Source organism: Petromyzon marinus, chromosome 71 (assembly GCF_048934315.1).
Source record: "Petromyzon marinus isolate PM22_M1 ecotype Great Lakes invasive population chromosome 71, UKy_Petmar_22M1.pri1.0, whole genome shotgun sequence".
Taxonomy (NCBI): Eukaryota; Metazoa; Chordata; class Hyperoartia; order Petromyzontiformes; family Petromyzontidae; genus Petromyzon; species Petromyzon marinus.
Genome location: NC_133737.1, coordinates 4,278,435 through 4,299,355, shown reverse-complemented (window position 1 = coordinate 4,299,355; position 20,921 = coordinate 4,278,435). Strand labels below are relative to the sequence as shown.

General features: G+C 43.7%; 2 protein-coding genes across 3 annotated transcripts in view; both read right to left on the bottom strand.

The window, feature by feature from the left end:
- Positions 1-1,097: 1,097 nt before the first annotated feature.
- On the bottom strand, positions 1,098-9,369 carry LOC142906839 (uncharacterized). Of its 2 annotated transcripts, XM_076055484.1 has the most exons (3): positions 9,219-9,369; positions 8,751-8,826; positions 1,098-3,309 (listed from the first exon to the last, which is right to left on the bottom strand). In XM_076055484.1, the coding sequence occupies exon 3, from the start codon at positions 3,267-3,269 to the stop codon at positions 1,866-1,868; it is 1,404 nt and encodes a 467-aa protein (XP_075911599.1). In that variant the 5' UTR covers positions 3,270-3,309; positions 8,751-8,826; positions 9,219-9,369; the 3' UTR covers positions 1,098-1,865. The 2 variants fall into 2 exon arrangements, with proteins under 2 accessions (XP_075911599.1, XP_075911598.1); XM_076055483.1 differs by lacking the exon at positions 8,751-8,826 and having other exon boundaries at positions 9,219-9,320.
- A 2,942-nt stretch (positions 9,370-12,311) lies between these two features.
- LOC142906828 (uncharacterized) overlaps positions 12,312-20,921 on the bottom strand; it is a 76,825-nt gene continuing 68,215 nt past the window's right edge. Inside the window, exon 3 of the transcript XR_012930518.1 lies at positions 12,312-14,166. The gene's annotated coding sequence lies outside the window, so the exon portion shown is untranslated. The remainder of the gene's footprint in view (positions 14,167-20,921) is intronic.

The following is a 20,921-nucleotide window of genomic DNA, read 5'->3' as shown; positions in this document are numbered from 1 at the left end:
GAACAATCAAGGTTACATGGCCCAAATTTTCTCTCATCCTCCTCTTCTGAACCACACCTCATAACACAAGGTGAACTGAAAGACCTTTTCAGGGATTTGGAACTACCCAAAAGGCAGAGCTGTTGGGCTCCAGACTGCAGCAGTGGAATCTCCTGGCAGGTGATGTTAGGGTTTCCATGTTCACGACCGTCAAAAGGATCTTGCCCCATTCTTCTTCATGGAAGGTGACCTTGTAGCCTGCAACAACATCGATGGTGTGATGGCAGCCCTCAACATCGTTCATGATCCAGTTGAGTGGAGACTGATTAATCGAAGATGAGTCTTAAAGCTATTTTGCTGCATAATGGCAATGTTTTGCCATCAATTCCAGTTGGTCATGCAGTCCATATGAAGGAAACCTGTAACATGAAACAACTTTTGAGGTCCATAAACTATGACCAACATCAGTGGCAGCTTTGTGGCGATTTGAAGGTTGTTGCTCTCTTGTTTGGTCTACAGACTGGATACACAAAGTACTGCTGTTTTCTCTGTGAATGGCATAGTCATGCGAGAGATTCCCACTACATTGGAGCCTGGGATGAAGTGTTCAGCATCCAACACTTGTTGAATCAAGGAAGATTTTGTTACCACCCGTACACATCAAACTGGATTTGATGAAGAACTTTGTCTAAGCCATGGATAAAACGCAAGCAGCTTTCATGTACCTCCGTGGAAAATTTCCAAGGTTAAGTGAAGCTAAGATAAAGGAAAGTGTCTTTGTTGGTCCTCAGATTCGTGAACTTCTTCGAGATGATGCATTTGACAGTGCACTGTTTGGCAAGGAAAAGAGGCATGAAAAGCCTTCCAGTTAGTGGCAACACATTCTCGGAAAAAACAAGGCAGACATCTACAGGGAGTTGGCAGAAAACCTCAAGGCATACATCCTTGGTTGCAACATGTCACTAAAGATACATTTTTTGCACTCATCTAGATTTTATCCCACCAAATTGCGGAGCAGTGAGCGATGAGAATGGCGAGCGATTTCACAAGGACATTGGAACAATAGAGAAACGGTATCAGGGCAAATGGAGCCCATTAATGCTTGCAGACTATTGCTGGACAGTGACAAGAGATGCTCCATTTAATGAATACAAGGGACAAGCCAAGAAGTGCCAAGTAGACACTGAATGAAGAATAAACTATGTACTTTTATACACATAATAGTTTTGCGTTGTTTCATAATTAGAGTCATATATCCTTTTTACAGATTTTTTAAGTGTCACATGAACAAGACAAGTGGCATGTGATCATATAAAGCAACCATAAATACATGAAAAGACCCAGGTTTACAATTTATGAGTAAAACTCTACAATCAACACAATATACATAGACGTATAATGTAAAAACTATATCCTGGGAACCGTAGCCAATAAGTTGTTTTGTCATTTGAATCAGCACGTAAAACTCCATAATAAACAGCACATTTCATCTCTCAAGCAGAGGCCGTCTAAAAAAATTGTAGACCAGTGTTACACAACTGAGATAACAGATCAATCATCGCCCCCTACTGACAGACTCATGCCCACATGCAGGCTGATGCAGGGCCACCTTATGCCACACAGGGGCAGCTGCCACTTGGAGACGCCCTTCGAGTGTGTGATGAGATATTATACAAAACTCCGAGTAACTGAGGCAATGAAGCAAGCACCATATAAATGTAAATATTATTATAACATAGTGAATGCTTGGGAGCTTATTGGCTCTTGCTCCTGGTTAGAGATCTACCCAACCCACAGGTCCACAAATACTGGCCGCTCTTACTCTGCAGGTTGAACCTAGGAATTGAGTGTTCAACTTCACATTCTTTTCATGAAAGGCATGTGCCTCAAGCTTGCACATCTGCCTGGTCTCCATTTGACTTTGTATTGTCTAAGAAGTCCAGCCACACCTCCACTTCCACAAACTGCTGGGAGTTGCCTCGCTCTGCATCAGAGTCAGAATTCTCCTCCTGCTTCACGTTACTTCCATCGATGTGAAGGTCAGATTTTGGAGTTGAATCTTCATCTTCACATTTAACCTTCACTTTTTCACTCTTCACTATCACCTCTTCAAATTTCAAATTCACCTCTTCACATTTCACCTTGATTCCTTTAAAAGTGTCCAAGCTAGGATTTGCTTCTGGTTCTTGTTTCATGAGGGATGGGCTCATTGCAGCACTTTCACAAGCCGATTTCAGACTCAACTCCTTCTGATGACTATGTGTTCTCTGGTGTGTTTTAAGAGTAGATGAATCTGAAAATGCATTCCTACACACACTGCACTCGAAGGGTTTATCTCCTGTGTGTGTTCTCTGGTGTTTTTTAAGAGAAGATGAATCTGAAAATGCATTCCCACAAACACTGCACTTGAAGGGTTTCTCTCCTGTATGTGTTCTCTGGTGTTGTTTAAAAGTAGATGAAGATGAAAATGCATTCCCACACACACTGCACTTGAAGGGTTTCTCTCCTGTATGTGTTCTCTGGTGTTGTTTAAGACTAGATGAAACTGAAAATGCCTTCCCACACACACTGCACTTGAAGGGTTTCTCTCCTGTATGTGTTCTCTGGTGTTGTTTAAGAATAAATAAAGATGAAAATGCCTTCCCACACAAACTGCACTTGAAGGGTTTCTCCCCTGTGTGTGTTCTCTGGTGGGTCTGAAGAGCTGATGACTGTGCAAATGCCTTTTCACACACAGTGCACTTGAAGGGTTTCTCTCCTGTGTGAGTTCTCTGGTGGATCTGAAGAAATGATGACCATGCAAATGCCTTCTCACAGACAGTGCATTTGAAGGGTTTCTCTCCTGTGTGAGTTCTCTGGTGGCTCTGAAGAACTGATGACCGTGTAAACGCCTTCCCGCATAAAGTGCATTTGAATGGTTTCTCTCCTGTGTGAGTTCTCTGGTGGCTCTGAAGATTTGATGACCGTGTAAATGCCTTCTCACACACAGTGCACTTGAATGGTTTTTCTCCAGTGTGTGTTATCTGGTGTTGTTTAAGAGTAAATGAACATGAAAATGCCTTCCCACACATACTGCACTTGAAGGGGTTCTCTCCGGTGTGTGCTCTCTGGTGTCTTTGAAGATGTGATGACCGTGCAAACGCCTTCTCGCACACAGTGCACTTGAAAGTTTTCTCTCGTGTCTGAGTTCCCTGGTACTGTGTCACATTTCCAGTACGATCCGTTGTGTTCAAATTCTGGTCACATTGTTTTCTTTTTGTACCGAGCTGTGCCGAGCGCCTTTGCTCCATGAGATCAATTTTGCAGAGGAAGCGTCAGAGGAAGCGTCAGCTGCAGACAGAAAAAAAATATCCACACCATCTATGTCAGTATCGAGGCACAGAGGAATGCATATATACTTAGTCACACATGACTTACACGTCTATACTTATTCATGTATTCATGATATAGTTAAAAAGATTCCCCAATTCATCACACTGGCTGTTAAGGCACACAATGAGAGGGCAAATGGTCATATGTCTGGAAGCCCTAGTATCTTCAAAATTAATGTTAACCCAAAACTTAAAGCACACAATTTCGGCTGTCTGGCTACAAAACAATATTTAGAAAAGCTAAATTCAGCTAACACAGCAAAGTGTGTTGAAAATAATACTATGTGTGTAATGCAGAAATGCATAAATTGATGTGCAATTGCAACTTAGAGGTGTGAAGCCAGGCTCAGATTTGTTTGAATGCTCTGAGGAACAGATGTAACTTCAGCTGCATGTGCTGTTATTTTCCTGTTTCAATTCTTTAAAAAGTTCCAGAGGAAAAAAAATATATCGTTTTGATTTAACCTCCGTGTTCAATCGAGTTAATATACTTTACAGAAAAAACAAACTTTACACTGTCACACACTGGCATGGTAAAAAGGTGGTGTGTCCAGAACCATGCCTGGCTGCCTTCATCTGCTCAGTATTCATGCTTCCTCACTTCACCATGTAAATAACTGAGGATCAATCAAAATAGCAGAGGCCCACAATAAAGTTTAGCTTTCACTTATAAATCATGTTTGCTGTCGGAGATAATCAAACTATAATTGTTGAGTTCATAACACAGTAACATAACTGCGCCACCGCTCCCCACATCAACAACAACCGCCATTCGCCACTAAGTGGCGGTGACATCACCACGCTTGTGCCAGGCCATGTGCACCTTGAGGCCACGTGAAGTGTTGAACGCCCGCTGGCAGGAGATCACGGGGCAGACCCAGGTGCCACGGGTCGAATGATTGAGATGACCGAGATGACTGGCTGATGCACGACCTGTGCCCCCTACTGTGTCAACCTGCTGTGCCTTAGCCACCCGGCGCACCGCTCGTTGTTGTGAGCGTCGCTCCTCCGCCCTCCGTTGTTGTTGGAGGGCGACTACCTCCAACTGCCCAGTAGCGTCCTTCACGAGCCTCCTCCACAGAGGCCGATCTTGACACCGCTTGTACCAGTCATCGGCAAGTCCACTCAGCTCCACGTCCTCCTGTACCACATCACTCCATCTCTTCTCTAGCCCGTGCCGCGCCCGTTTAGCCCCCTCGATCCGGCCGAACAAAAGCTGTTTCGGCATGCGGTGGCTGGGCATGCGGGCTACATGATCCAGCCAACGCAGCCTTGCCCGCCGGAGGAGCTCACCGATGGGACCTTGCCCAGATCTTTCAAGGATTTGTGAGCTCCTCACACAATCCAGTCTGGTTAATCCCAGGATGGATCGTAGGCAGGCCAGCCTAAATGTTTCTAACCGGCGAAGATGTTCCATTAGGGGGGTCCACGTTTCGCAAGCGTAGAGAAGGGAGAGAATGACCGTGGCCGAGAAGACCTTAAGCTTAGTGCGGAGCGACAGACCAGGTAGCTTCCACACAGCGTTACGCAACCGATGAAAAGATATTGCCGCTCGACTGATTCGGAGTGAGATCTCTGCTGTTAAATTGGAGCCGGTCATAAGCACACTACCGAGGTATGGGAAACTCTCCACTCTGCTATCACTACAGTAGTACTTGCTGACTCTATAGCAGTATTTATCGACTCTATAGCACAAAGTACTCACCTGACAGAGTGGCGTGGCGAGGTCTAGTCACGTGCAGAGCCTCCGGCCTCGCCTAGATTGTCCAGCCTGCCGAGGTGGCACCTTGGCAGGCTGGGGCTGGGCTATTACCTCTGACTCCTCCCCCCCAGGCCGCTCTGCAGTAATGTCTACGGCCTATAGTGGTAGCATCTACCGACTGTAAAGTAGTAATAACTACACGCATCGACATGAGACAGTGAAGAATTTACCTGAGGGTTTAGTGTATTTTTATAGGATTTTAACACGAAAAAAAATGTCCCCCTCACTCCCACCGAAGGTGTGCGACTTGGCTTGGGCCATCCCCCCCCACCAAAGGCGTGTGAGTTGGTATGGTCGTACACGCGTCATGAATAAAAGCAAAGCGCACAAAAATAGCACTAATTCGCTAATTAAACTAATTTAAAGTTGACGGGTGTGAAAAAGGAATAGCGCTTGCTCAACGCGGGGCTAACGGCGTGGTACCTGGCTATTTTTTTTTAACGTAAAGCCCACTGTTGGAGAGCCAAGTGCGCGACCACACACAAACACCGCCACAAACCCATACACAAACCCCGCCACAAACCCACACACAACTTTTGACTTATATATATAGATTGATATCACCCCAGGAGCCAGGCCCGGAGGTTGAGTTCGCCAACAAGCGCCTTGTGGCGGAGTGACCCACGTAACCCGGTCGGGCCCAGCCTGAAATGGCTACATAGTGCCATCCTGTGCGCCCACCATCCGCAGGACGAAGGGTGAGGGGCGGGTGCGATGCTAGTATAGAAGGGAGAGGGATGGTCTCAGACGGACGAGACCTTGGCGATGGACACTCACAGGTTTGTATGAAGCAAAAGTGCAGGCGGCTTCCACAGTGTTACACAGTCTAATGAAAGAATGCTGCTCGACGAATTTGAAGTGATTTAAAAATTATCACGTCGTGATAATTTTTTATTGTTTTATATATATTTTGTTATTTTTGTTGTTTCTCTTCAACGTGACTTTACCGAAAAAACTAAGAATATGATTTAAAGCTTTCGTGATTGCAAGGATTCATATTCTTGGTTTTCGGTAAAGTCACGTAGAAGGGAAACAATATTCATCTTCTTGGTTCTTTCGGTAAAGTCACGTAGAATGGAAATAAAATAATACAATTATCACGACGTTTCGGCCACAACACAAGTGGCCTTCTTCAGGTGAAGAAACAGGTCTATCAAGAAGACAGAACTTGAATGAAACGCTGTCAAGCAAGGACCGCGTCTTTTCAAACTGTGTGGGTGGAGTTGAATTAGCATGTAACATGCATGTAACATGCTAATTCAACTCCGCCCACAGATGTAACATGCATGTAACATGCTAATTCAACTCCGCCCACACAGTTTCAAAAGACGCGGTCCTTGCTTGACAGCGTTTCATTCAAGTTCTGTTTTCTTGATTGACCTGTTTCTTCACCTGAAGAAGGCCACTTGTGTTGTGACCGAAACGTCGTGAGAATTTTATTATTTTATTTCATTATTTTATTTAAATTCTACGTGACTTTACCGAAAGAACCAAGAATATAATTTGAAGTGACTTTGGCTGCCAAAACAAAGCTGGCCCTGAACACATTAACCAGGTATTGGAGCACCTCCACCACTTGTAGAACTGCCTAATTATTCACGGAGAGTTGAGCAGGTGCAATGTTTTATGACATGAAATTCCCAGACAGGTGATTTATTTGTGGAACATATACAAGGCCCCATTTCATGATGGAATTATCCAGGCACAAAACAAGATTCCCTAACTTCATCTCATTGAGTAGCCATTACCAGATTATCAGCAGATGTAACATGGTTGACCAGCAGGGAACGATCCGTTAACTATAACCAGGCATCGATTAGCATATCATTGTAACCGTAATGAATGCAATTTATTTATATGGCTAGTCTCAAAACGATTTTGAGACTAGGCTCAAAAGAAAGCTGCCTATTGTGGACCAATCAGTTTCAAAGACAATGCATATATTATCAAAGTACGTTTTTTGTTTGCATTCTGACCACAAGTATTGTGGTTAATGCAGACATGATTCCTCGTAAAAGATTTCAGTTTGGTGTTTTAACATCTGAACACCTGTTTTGTTGCCAGAAAAAAGGGGAAAACCTATTCTCATATTTTAGTAATGGCAAAGATGGTTCCATGATGAAATGATTACACATTCAACTATCATTTTATTAACAATCTCACCAGAGCATTCACTCACACAATCACTATTTACTCTTTTTTCTGCTTACTAACTTTTACCACCACCTATGTTCTTTACGGAAAACGTGCGCTACTCTTCACCAATAATAGATGCCATTCGTACAAGTGCTGCGATGGCAACAGCTATTCATAATGAATCTCCTGAACACTTAGAAGCATGACAGCATGCTGCTAGTGCTGTGATGGCTGCACCTATTAATAAGGACACTCTTGAACACCAAAAGGAAAGACAGCATACTGCCAGTGCTGCGATGACTGCATCTCCAGCTTATTAAACTCCAGTACAGCAATAAGCAAGACAACATGTGACCCGTGCTATGCCCACACCTATAGCGAATGCATCTCAACAGCAATAAGCTACACAGAAAACTAACACAGCACAAATGGCTCCTGCCACAGCTAATCAAACTCCAGTACACCACCAATCAAGGCAGCTTTCTAACATCACTACAATGGCTGCAACCAGGTTCCTAACCTGCAGTCAAAAGGAAAATTATTATTTTCCATACATTCCTCACTTCATGCACACTTCTGATCCATTAGTTGCCATTGGTTCCATGTCTACTTCTTGCAGCTGCTGCCATGCAATGACATGGAAAGGAGACCCTCCAGGGCTATGCTGCAACTGTACCATGGTTTAGCTGCCTACAATTAATGACCATCCCGAGCCTATTCATGTATTGATACCTGGCAACACTACACCTATGCAAGCCATTTCTGAAACAATAAAAGATATAACTCATGCTTCCAAATTACATGTTTTGGCACCAACCAACTCATCCCAACATCTGGGTACACACCCACATTTAAAGTGCAGGGCCAGGTACGTAATCGCATTGGAAGTCTGCTTCCACTACCTAATGACCCACCTACATTACCACAGATCTACTTGCATGTCTGACAATACTAGACAAGATCACCAGCATTAGAGAAATGTCATCAACATCTTAAGTCGCTTTCATTCCGACTGCTGAATAACATGTCACTTGAGGCATCGTCTTATAACTGAGGAATAATACCCGACACAGAATTGAAACACAGCGACCCCATTATGCTCTTCAATGTCCACTGATTTTCTGGCAAAATTTAAGCTTCATTCGATTAAACCCACCAGATGGCAAAACACCCCACATTGTCTATCCTGAAGCTCTCTAAGGGTAACGAATCTAAAAGCTGTCCTCATTTTGAAGCAAAGAAGCCCTACGATTGTATAACCAAAAAACCGTGACAAAATACACACATTCGGCTGTCGCCTGATGAAGCTAGTTGTAATTACTGGCGAAACGTCGTACTCAGATTGTAAATGTTGTGGCTTGGCTCTCCAATACACAACTGGTGTGCTGTACAGTAACAAATTGGCACGTTCTGTTAACGTGACAACCCTTACTAGTTCGCCATGTCGGGTGGTGGCGGATTTAACGACGTTTATATATTTACGCGATCTAACCCAAACAAACCTGTATTATGGATGTAAATCAGGAGTTTGCGTGTCTCTCTCCCCGTGGACTTTCCTCCGGATCCTCCGGTTTTTCCCTGCACATTTAGAGTCAACATCACCACGTACATTTCCACACGTTGATAAGCCACTTTGTTGTGGGCAGGTCGCTTCTTAAAAAGAGCTCAGTGGGCTCTGCCTGGTAAAATAAAAAGGGTAGAAATATTTTTTTTTAAATGTGGTTCAAAGTAGCGAGCCAGGTGAAGACAAATTAAACTTTAGCAGAGAATAAAAGCAAATGCGATCAGGCGAGGGCAGGAGGCAAGGCCTCGCATGGCTTGGCCCCGCGTTGTAATGTTCCAACCTGGACATCGATTCCATACTCGCTGCTACTCAATTGATGTCCCTACGAGAGAGAAGGAGCGAGGCTCTACCTCGGTAAACAACAACAACCACCACAACAACAACCACCACGATGTGAACTTCTCACCTCGGATCTCAGTGCGCGCGCAAAGAGCGGCGCCCTCCTGGTATCTCGTGACGTCACGCCGCAGGAGGTGACATGACGTCAATTGCGGGGAACAACAGGATCCCCCCCCATGAACGGCTGTGTAACTGAATAAATTATATTCTTGGTTCTTTCGGTAAAGTCACGTTGAAGGAAAACAAAAAATAACAAAACATATATAAGATATATTTTAAAATAATAAAATATGTTTCATTTTTCTTGGTTCTTTCGGTAAAGTCACGCCGAAGGGAAACAATAAAATAATAAAATATATATAAAACAATAAAATTCTCACGACGTTTCGACTGTAACAGTCATCATCAGGTGTGAAAATCAACGGCAAGAAACTTTTAAATGAATTGGCGGTTTGTATTTATTTATTTTTAAACGTTAGCACTACGGATAGCGATTTGACAGTTTGTTTAGAAGGAAGAGTCCATCCACGTTCGGAAAAGAGGAGGGGGGAGACGAAAAATTAATGTATGCTGTCTGAAAGCCACCGTAAGCGTGAACAATCAATTAAGACCCGAAATGGTTTATCAAATACTTCCAATGATTGCTAAGCCAGAATCCATCTTCTCGGTTGAAATTGTCTCTGTGTTTGTATATGTGGATAGCCTCATGAACGAATCTCTCATGGTAGCCAGATGGCTTGCAAAGAACCTCTGTCTTGGATAAGTCAATGTCATTTGAGCCTACTGAATAATAACAATGATCTGCCACGGCCGAGGTGTTAGTCCTACCGTGTTTAAGGTCTGCTTTGTGTTCACGAATGCGGTCCGAGACATGTCGTTTGGTTCCTCCAATGTAACTACTACCACAGAGGTAACTTAGTTTGTAGACACCAGGGTACTGTATGTCCGGAATCACATATTTTACAGACGGAACCAGATCAAGGATTTTATGTAATGTGTTGAAACGGACCTGGATCTTGTGTTTATTCAAGACTTTGGACATCTTTTTTGTAATCCCCGCAATGTAGGGTAAAGTGATGGTCTTTAAAGGCTCCTCAAGAGGGTCCTTCATGGTTTGAGTGATAGCTTTGCGGATTGTATAGTCGGAGTAACCATTAGCCTTAAGAGCTTGGTGTACGTGCTTGAGTTCACTGCCTATGTGTTCCTGGTCGGATATGCATTGGGCTCTATGGTGCAGAGTCTTGATGAGAGAATTCTTCTGTGATGGATGGTGGTGGGAATCCCGGTTTCAGATAAGCATCCGTATGGGTAGCTTTCCTGTAGACAGAGTGGCTCATTGACCCATCAGGTCTCTTTTTTATTAGGACATCCAAAAAAGGTAGCTTGCCATCTTTTTCGACTTCCATGGTAAATCTGATGGCTGGGTGTATGGAATTGATGTGGTCGAAGAATTGGTCTAGAGCAGGCCGGCCATGTGGCCAGATGACGAAAGTGTCATCCACGTACCTCTTCCATAAGGTTCGGCGCAGAGTGGCAGTCTGGATGGCGTCAGTCTCAAATTTCTCCTTGAAAATGTTGGCTATAACCCGTGAGAGGGGGGAGCCCATTGGGGTGCCCTCAGTTTGTTTGTAGAAAGTTCCATTCCAAGTGAAGTATGTATTGGGTAAGCAGTGTCTCACCAGGGGGGGTACCTCAGTGTTTAGTCCTTAAGGTGTCTTGAGGAGCCTTTAAAAAACATCACTTTACCCTACATTGCGGGGATCACAAAAAAGATCTCCAAAATCTTGAATAAACACAAGATCCAGGTCCGTTTCAACACATTACATAAAATCCGTGATCTGGTTCCGTCTGTAAAAGATGTGATTCCGGACATACAGTACCCTGGTGTCTACAAACTAAGTTGCCTCTGTGGTAGTAGTTACATTGGAGAAACCAAACGACATGTCTCGGACCGCATTCGTGAACACAAAGCAGACCTTAAACATGGTAGGACCAACACCTCGGCCGTGGCAGATCACTGTTATTATTCAGTAGGCTCAAATGACGTTGACTTCTCCAAGACAGAGGTTCTTTGCAAGCCATCTGGCTACCATGAGAGATTCGTTCATGAGGCTATCCACATATACAAACACAGAGACAATTTCAACCGAGAAGATGATTCTAGCTTAGCAATCATTGGAAGGATTTGATAAACCATTTCAGGTCTTAATTGACTGTTCACGCTTACGGTGGCTTTCAGACAGCATACATTAATTTATCGTCTCCCCCCTCCTCCTTTCCGAACATAGATGGACTCTTCCTTCTAAACATACTGTCAAATCGCTATTCGTGGTGCTAACGTTTAAAAATAAATAAATAAACACCACTTCATTTAAAAGTTTCTTGCCGTTGGTTTTCACACCTGATGATGACTGTGTTACAGTCGAAACGTCGTGAGAATTTTGTTTTATATATTTTATTTTGTTTCCCTTCAACGTGACTTTACCGAAAGAACCAAGAATATGAATCACTGCAGTCACGAAAGCTTTAAATCAAAATTGAATAAATTATGTTAATGAGACGAGCCTATGTCGAGTAATGCGGCGTGGCTGCTGAAGACTGGGTGTAGCTTTACCCAAATAAGGATTTTACTGGAACGGAAATAAGCAGTGACGAAGACGTGACGTCACGCTAAAGAGCGCGGAGAGATTGGGGGTGACATGTGACATTACATTTTGATTTAAAGCTTTCGTGACTGCAGTAATTCATATTCTTAGTTCTTTCGGTAAAGTCACGTTGAAGGGAAACAACAAAATAATAAAATATATAAAACAATAAAAATTCTCACGTTTCGACCATAACACAAACGGTCGTCTTCAGGGGTGTTGGTCCGTATTTATCTATTTATTTAAATATTTATTTGAATACATAAATACACCGTTTAAAAATAAATTTATGCAAACCGACACACCTGATGACGACCGATTGTGTTATGGTCGAAACGTCGTGAGAATTTTTATTGTTTTATATGTTATTATTTTATTGTTTCCCTTCAACGTGACTTTACCGAAAGAACTAAGTATATGTGACATTACGTCACTAATCGGGGTACACGTCGTCCCCGCGTCTCACACCGATGAAGTAATGCGGAGTTGTGACGTCACAGAGCGAGTCAGCGGGGTTAGAGTTGTAGTTTATTTAGATTCCTTTTACATTGCTCCCTCTCTTGAGTGCGTGAGCTCAACCACGTGAACATTGTGTATACACTGTGTGTACAATACATGTCTGCACTGAGTATGTGCGTACACTGTGTGTGGGTGGTCTGAATCAGTCGGGCGGCATTCTTTTCATCAGCTGCGCAATGCTGAGTGGAAGCTACCTGGTCTGTCGCTCCGCATGAAGCTTGGGTCTTCTCGGCCAGTCATGCCCTCCCTTCTACAAGCATGCGAAATGTAGACCCCTCTAAATGGAACATCTGCGCCAGTTAGAAACATTTAGGCTGGCATGCCGACACTCAGATTGAGGGAAGCCAAGTGGTAGCGCATTCTCTTTTTATTGCAGAGGTTCAAGGTTCAAATTCGACAGGCACCCCTGGCTACTCCAGGAACATTAACCAAAATTTGCACATTCTGCTGAACAGTGGATGTAAAACATACTATTGTGTCATTCAAAACGCATAGGTCATTGCATGTTTGATGTCATGGTCAAGATTTGGGTAATTCCAAACATCCAAAAATTACACAACGAAGATTACACGTTAATTATCGCCCCCTACTAGATTGATGCCCACATGCAGGGTCACCTTGTGCCAGAGGCAGCTGCTACCTGGGGGTGGCTCTTCAAGCATTTGTGATAAGATTTGATACAAAACACCGAGTTAGAGGGAATTAAGCACCTTATGAATGCAAACATTATTATAACATGTTAAAGCTTGGGAGCTTATTGGCTCTCACTCCTGGTTATAGATCTACCCAACCCACAGTTTCACAAACTCTGGCCTCTCTTACCCTGCAGGTTGAACCTAGGAATAGAGTTTCACCTTCACGTTCTTTTCATTAAAGGCCTGTGACAAAAGGTAAATCTATTGGAGTATCATTGTCTCAAGCTTACACATCTACCGGGTCTCCATTTGACTTGCATTGTCTAAGAAGTCCAGCCACACCTCCACTTCCACAAACTGCTGGGAGTTGCCTCGCTCTGGATCAAAGTCAGAATTATCCTCTTGCTTCACGTTGCCTCCATCGATGTGAAAGTCAGATTTTGGAGTTGAATCTTCATCTTCACATTTAACTTTCACTTTTTCGCTCTTCACTATCACTTTTTCAAATTTCAAATTCACTTCTTCATATTTCACCTTGATTCCTTTAAAAGTATCCAAGCTGGGATTTGCTTCTGGTTCTTGTTTGATGAGGGATAGGCTCGTTGCAGCACTTTTACGTTCACAAGCCGATTTCAGATGCCACTCCTTCTTCTGATGACTGTGTGTTCTCTGGTGTGTTTTAAGATTTGATGACTGTGTAAACGCCTTCCCACACACAGTGCACTTGAATGGTTTCTCTCCTGTGTGAGTTCTCTGGTGTGTTTTAAGAGTAGATGAATCTGAAAATGCATTCCCACACACACTGCACTTGAAGGGTTTCTCTCCTGTGTGTGTTCTCTGGTGTGTTATAAGATGTGGTGACTGTGGAAAGGACTTCCCACACACAGTGCACTTGAATGGTTTCTCTCCTGTGTGAGTTCTCTGGTGGCTCTGAAGAGCTGATGACTGTGCAAATGCCTTCTCACACACAGTGCACTTGAAGGGTTTCTCTCCTGTGTGTATTCTCTGGTGGATCTTAAGAAATGATGACCATGCAAATGCCTTCTCACAGACAGTGCATTTGAAGGGTTTCTCTCCTGCGTGAGTTCTTTGGTGCTGTGTCAAATTTCCAGTACGATCCGTTGTGTTTGCATACTGGTCGCATTGTTGCATTTTTGTACCGAGCTGCACTGAGTCCCATTGCTCCATCAAAACAATTTTGCAGAGGAAGTGCCAGCTGCAGACAGAAAAAAATATATCCACACCATCTACGTCAGTATCGAGGCACAGAGGAATGCATATTATACACAAGACTTACACGTATATACTTATTCATAAATCCATGATATAGTTAAAAGATTCCCCAATTCAATTCATCACACTGGCTGTTAAGGCACACAATGAGAGGGCAAATGGTCATGAATATGTCTGGAAGCCCTAGTATTTTCAAAATTAATGTTAACCCAAAACTTAAAGCACACAATTTCGGCTGTCTGGCTACAAAAGCAATAATTAGAAGAGCTAAATTCAGCTAACAAAGCAAAGTGTGTTGAAAATAATGTGTTATGCAGAAATGCGTAAATGTTCAATTTTAACTTAGAGGTGTGAAGCCAATCTCAGATTTTTTGAATGCTCGGATAAACAGATGTAACTTTAGCTGCATATGCGCTGTTATTTTCCTATTTGCATTCTTTAAAAGTTCCAGAGGAAAAAAAATTTTTTTTGATTTAACCTCCGTGTTCAATCGAGTTAATATACTTTACAGCAAATACAAACTTGACAGTGTCACACACTGGCATGGTAAAAAGATGGTGGTGTGTTCAGAACCATGCTGGCCGCCTTCTTCTGCTCAGTATTCATGCTTCCTCACTTCACCATGTAATTAATTGAACAATCAACATTGCAGAGGCCCACAATAAAGTTCAGCTTTCACTTATCATTCATGTTTGCTGTCGGCGATAATCAAACTCTAATTGAGTTCATAAAGCAGTGATATAACTGCGCAACCGCGCGTCACATAGACACACTATTACATACATACATTTCACATGGATCATTAACAGATTATATAAACAAAACAGCAACCATTCATCACAGTGCTCATGCCATGATAGGTGAAATTTAAGGCCATGTAAGTGTGGATCACTTGTCAACAGGTCATGGGAATGGTCCAGGTGTCAAGGAATGACTTGACAGATGCACCAGCTGTGCTCCCCATGGTCTTACTGGGTTTTAGGAACCCACCGTTCCACCCATTCATGTGAGCATCGCTCATCCGACCTCATTGTTGTTGCAGAGCAAATACCTCCAACTGCTCTGCAGCATACCTCATGGGACTCCTCCACAGAGGCCGATCTTGACACTCCTGGTACCAGTTAAAGGCAGGTCCGATCACCTCCACATACTTAAATCTCTTCTCTAGCTAATGCCATGCCTGTTTAGCCCCTAATATCTGGACTAAAAGATGCTGCTTGAGCATGCGGAAGCCAGTACAGACGGTCATTTAAATAAGTTCATATTCTGCATCCACAGAGGAGTAATATCGGTGTCCAAGAAGAATCACAGCTTCATTCGTTCGTTCCTTTCTAAATCCGCTTGTCCTTCTACACAACAGAGACGCTATACAACAGCTACGACTAAATACATCAAGTCCACATCGCCTGGTAAGGAATAAAAAACATGCACATACACACGCTCACATTAAAATAATTATATGTGTAGTGACATCTGGGATGTCACTGGATGGTGCCGGCCCGGAAGGGTCGTGCCGTTCGATGTTCCTACATCGTGGACAGCACCGTGTGGGTGGCTGTGTGTAATTCCAGCCCGAGTGGGGCTTGGCGAGCACTGGGATAGTGCGGGCACCACGCACAGTGTGTGGTGGGGGCTCCCCTGAGGGGGAAGGGGTGTCAGCCCAGGGGCAGGGTTGCCCCGGGCCATGGCACTCTGGTTGACCCCCGAGACACGTGATCCGGAATGTCCACAGGGGGCCCCAGATGGAGCGACTAGTGGGTAATCACGTGTCCAGGGAGAGCTCTTGAGAGGGGTCGAGAGGGAACGAGAATGTTCAAGTAGGCGGGTGGGGCCGAGGGCGGAGCGGATCTGACAGTAGAGGGATATAAAGCGGGTCCCTGAGGGGGACCGGGGTCTCTTCGTTCTACAAGCTGGAAGCTCTGCATCTCAAGCTGGAAGCTCTTCATCCTACGAGGGCCCACGTGGTCAGAGACCCGAGTGAGGGTCCGACCCTTCGAGGCAGTAGCTCCGCTGTATAGAGTAGTTGGTTGGGTGGTCACCACCCAAGGTTGTATCTGGTAAAGGGGCAGTTACCCCTTTGTGTTACGGTGTTACAAATAAATGTGTTGCCTCCAAAAGGAACGTCTGCAACTCAGTTGGACTCACTACATATATACACACACCACAACACACATACTATTAATACTCACATCAAGCACTACAAACAATTACTCCCTCCAACAACTTTCAGCCTTAAACTTCGTTCCTTTGCGGCTGTCTTCACATTCCAACAAAAATTACACATTCAACTTTCATTTAATCAACAATCTTCATATGGCATTCACACACTCACTATTTACTCTTTTTTCTGCTTATTAACGTTTACCTCCACCTATTCTGTTCCTCGCGGAAAACGTGCGCGTCTCTTCACCAAAGCCGACTACAATAATTGATGCCATTTGTACAAGTGCTGCTTTGCCTGCACATACAGCGAATGCAACTCAACAGCAATGAGCTACACAGAAAACACAGTACAAATGGCTGCTACCACAGCTAATCAAACTCCAGGCCACCAACAAGCAAGGCAGCTTGCAAACAGCACTACAATGGCTGCAACCAGGTGCCTACCCTGCAGCCAAAATGAAAAGTTTTTATTTTCCCTAAATTCCTCACTTCATGCACACTTCTGATCCATTAGTTGCCATTGGTTCCATGTCTACTTCTTGCAGCTGCTGCCATGCAATGACATGGAAAGGAGACCCTCAAGGGCTATGCTGCAACTGTACCATGGTTCAGCTGCCTAAAATTAATGACCGTCTCTAGACTATTCATGTATTGATACCTGCCAACACTACCTATGCAAGCCATTTCTAAAAAACAATAGAAGATAGAACTCATGCTTCCAAATTACATATTTTGGCACGAACCAACTCATCCCAACATCTGGCTAAATGCCCACATTTAAAGTGCAGGGCCAGGTACATAATCGCATTGGCAGTCTGCTGTCACTACCTAATGCTCTACCTACATTACCACATATCTACTTGCATGTCTGACAATACTAGACAGGCTCACCAGCATTGCAACAATGTCATCAACACCAAGATGTAAGTCCTATTGCAAGACATACAAAATAAGGAAAACTCTTTATGTTCACAGTATGAAGTGTGCCATGGAGATGACTTCAGAGTGCAATGCTGTCATTCCTGTTGACTAAACTCCACATGGTCAGCAAGAGTGCCGCTTAAATGCACTCACAACATTTGAAGTTGCTGTCATTTTGACTGCTGAACAATATGACACTCATACTCTTTGTTTCTTTCGGTAAAGTCACGTAGGTATAAAATAAATCACGACGTGTCGGGCGCAACACAAGCGTCCATCATCAGGTGGGAAAGCATGGTCTGCTGCTGAGGCAGACTGTTTTAAAAGGTTTGAAATGGGTGTAGCTCAAGGGTCATAAAGAAGTGGCCGGGGCTAGTGATGTTAATGTGAGAATTTAGCATGTAACTGTAAGCTAGGAGAGCGGCCTCCTCGACGAGGGCACGGAAGTGGCTATGTTAATGTGAGGGATTAGCATGATGTCAATGTGAGAAATTTGAGGTCACAGAAGTGGCTATGTTAATGTAAGAGATTAGCATGATGTTCATGTGAGAAATTAGCATGTAACTGTAGAAAAGAAGAAGAGCGGCCTCCTCGACAAGGGAGTGCAACCCAATGGCTGTAATCCAAAGGGCCTGTGAGTATGAGAGTGAAATCCAAAGGCATGAGAGTGCAATGCAACGGACATGCGAGCATGTGAGATCTAAGAGAGGTAGAGAGAGAGTCGAAATAACAGCTGACATAGGCAGGTTGGTTGGAAACACTGTCAGTTAAGACTTTACCTGGTTAATACAGACACCACTTCAACCGAAAGGATGGGTACAAACCGAGCAATCATTGGAAGGATGTTATTAACCAGGTAAAGTCTTAACTGACTGTGATGTTTCCATCCATCCTGCCTATGTCAGCTGTTATTTAGACTCTCTGTCTCTCTCTCTATGCCTCTCTTTTAGCTCTATCATGCTCACATGTCCGTTGCATTGCACTCTCATGCCTTTAGATTGCACTCTCATGCTCACAGGCCCTTTGGATTACACCCGTTGGGTTGCACTCCCAGGTCGAGGAGGCCATCTTCTTCGCCTTCTTTTGTACAGTTACATGCTCATTTCTCACATTAGCAACATGCTAATCTCTCACATTAACATAGCCACTTCCGTGCCCTCTAATTTCTCACATTAACATCATGCTAATCCCTCACTTTTAACATAGCCACTTCCGTGCCCTCGTCTAGGAGGCCGCTCTTCTATCTTACAGTTACATGCTAATTTCTCACATTAACATCACTAGCCCCGGCCACTTCTTTATGACCCTTGAGCTACACCTATTTCAAACCCTTTACACCAGTCTGCCTAAGCAGCAGACCATGCTTTCCCACCTGATAATGGACGCTTGTGTTGTGCCCGAAACGTCGTGATTTATTTTATTTTATACCTGCAGTCACGAAAGCTTCAAATCAACATGACACTCGAAGCATCGTCTTGCAACTGAAGAACAATACCCTACACAGAAATGAAACACACCGATTCTATGATGCTCTTCAATGTCCACTGATTTTCTGGCAAGTTGATGGCTACAATTTCCTACTTCGCCAAACTGACCCAGCAACAGGCTTGTCAACACAAAAGAAGAATTCCACCGTGGACTTCTTTGCCTTCATGGTGTGAAATGGCAGCTTCAATCTCCTCTTGAGATGCAAAGAGCTCTTCCACCAATTTGCTGTCGACATGTATGCCAAAATTTAAGCTTCATTCGATTAAACCCACCAGATTGCAAAACATCCAACTGTGTCTATCCTGAAGCTCTCCAAGGGTAACGAATTTAAAATCTGTCCTCATTATGAAACAAACAAGTCCGTGAAAAGAATACACATTTACCGACTTCATTGTAAGAATTTAAATAATTATAATAAAGCCAGCATGGTAGGACATTACTCTTAGTGTTTGATTACTGAGACCTGTGCGAAGCAGGGCAACTTAGATAGTACTGAATAAATACTATACTTACGATAATGTTTGTGCGTGAGTGGGGAGCGGTAGTACAATGTTTAGCGTGCTGCGCTATAAACCCAGCGACCCGATTTATATTCCCACAGAGCCAAGGCACATTTGGCTGTCGCCTGATGAAGCTGGTTGTAATTACTGGCTAAACGTCATACTCAGATTGTCAATGGTGTGGCTTTGAATCTCTAACACAACGGGTGTGCTGTACTAGTGACGAATTGGCCACGTTCTGTTTACGTGACAAACCTTACTAATCGGCTGTGTCAGGTGGTAACGACACATTTATATATTTACGCGATCTAACCCAAACAAACCTGTATCATGGATGTATATTTGGAGATTGCGTGTTTCTCTCCCCGTGGTCGCATGGATTTTTCTCCGGATCCTCCGGTTTTTCCCTGCACATTTAGAGTCAACATCACCACGCGTTTAGAGTTTTTGACCGACAGACATTTCCACACGTTGATAAGCCACTTTGTTGTGGGCAGGTCGCTTCTGAAAAAGAGCGGTGTAGCAGCTCAAGTGAGCTTGGCATGGTGAGGTAAAAAAGGTGGATTTAATTTTAATAAAAAAAAGTTTCCAAGTAGCGAGCCAGGTGAAGACAAATTTAACTTAAGCAGAGAATTCAAGCAAATGCAATCAGGCGAGGGCAGGAGGCTAGGCCCCGTGTTGTAATGTTCCAACCTGGACATTGATTCCATACTCGCTGCTACTAAATTGATATCCTTACCAGAGAGAAGGAGCGATGCTCTACCTGGGTAAACAACAACAACCATGACAACAACAAAAACAACAACCATGACAACAACCACAATGACAACCACCACGACTTGAACTTCTCACCTCCAAGCGGGCGCGGGAGCGGCAGCTTCCTGGTTTCTCGTGACGTCACGCGGCAGCAGGGGACATGACGTCACTTGTGGGATGCACTCTCTCCTCCCACAATTAGTGCGGTGTAACTGAATAAATTACATTTTTATTTATTTTTATTGTTTTATTTTTATTATTTTATTTACATTTTTATTTAAAGCTTTCGTGACTGCAGGGATTCATATTATTGGTTCTTTCGGTAAAGTCACGTAGAAAGGAAACAATTAATTAATAAAAATATAAAACAATAAAATTCTTACGACGTTTCGACTGCAACACAAGCAATCATCATCAGGTGTGAAAACCACAGCAAGAAAATTTGAAAAAGTGGCGGTTTTTTTACGTTAGCACCACGCAGAGCGATTTGGCAGTTTGTTCAGATGGACGAGTCCATCTATGTTCGGAAAAGAGGAGGGGGAGATGAAAATAATGGATGCGGTCTGAAAGCCACCGTAAGCGTGAACAATCAATTAAAACCCGAAATTGCTTAGCAATCATTGGAATGATTTGATCAACCATTTCGGGTCTTTTTGGAGGAGGAATGCTGCCTATGACCCCAAGAACACCATCCCCACCGTCAAACATGGAGGTGGAAACATCAAAGGGACGATGGACGGGGCCATGTACCGTCAAATCGTGGGTGAGAACCTCCTTCCCTCAGCCAGGGCATTGAAAATGGGTCGTGGATGGGTATTCCAGCATGACAATGACTCAAAACACACGGCCAAGGCAACAAAGGAGTGGCTCAAGAAGAAGCACATTAAGGTCCTGGAGTGGCCTAGCCAGT

Bases quoted from the DNA above. Each gene is read 5' to 3' on its own strand.
- LOC142906839 (XM_076055484.1), bottom strand. From the start codon at position 3,269: ATGGAGCAAAGGCGCTCGGCACAGCTCGGTACAAAAAGAAAACAATGT.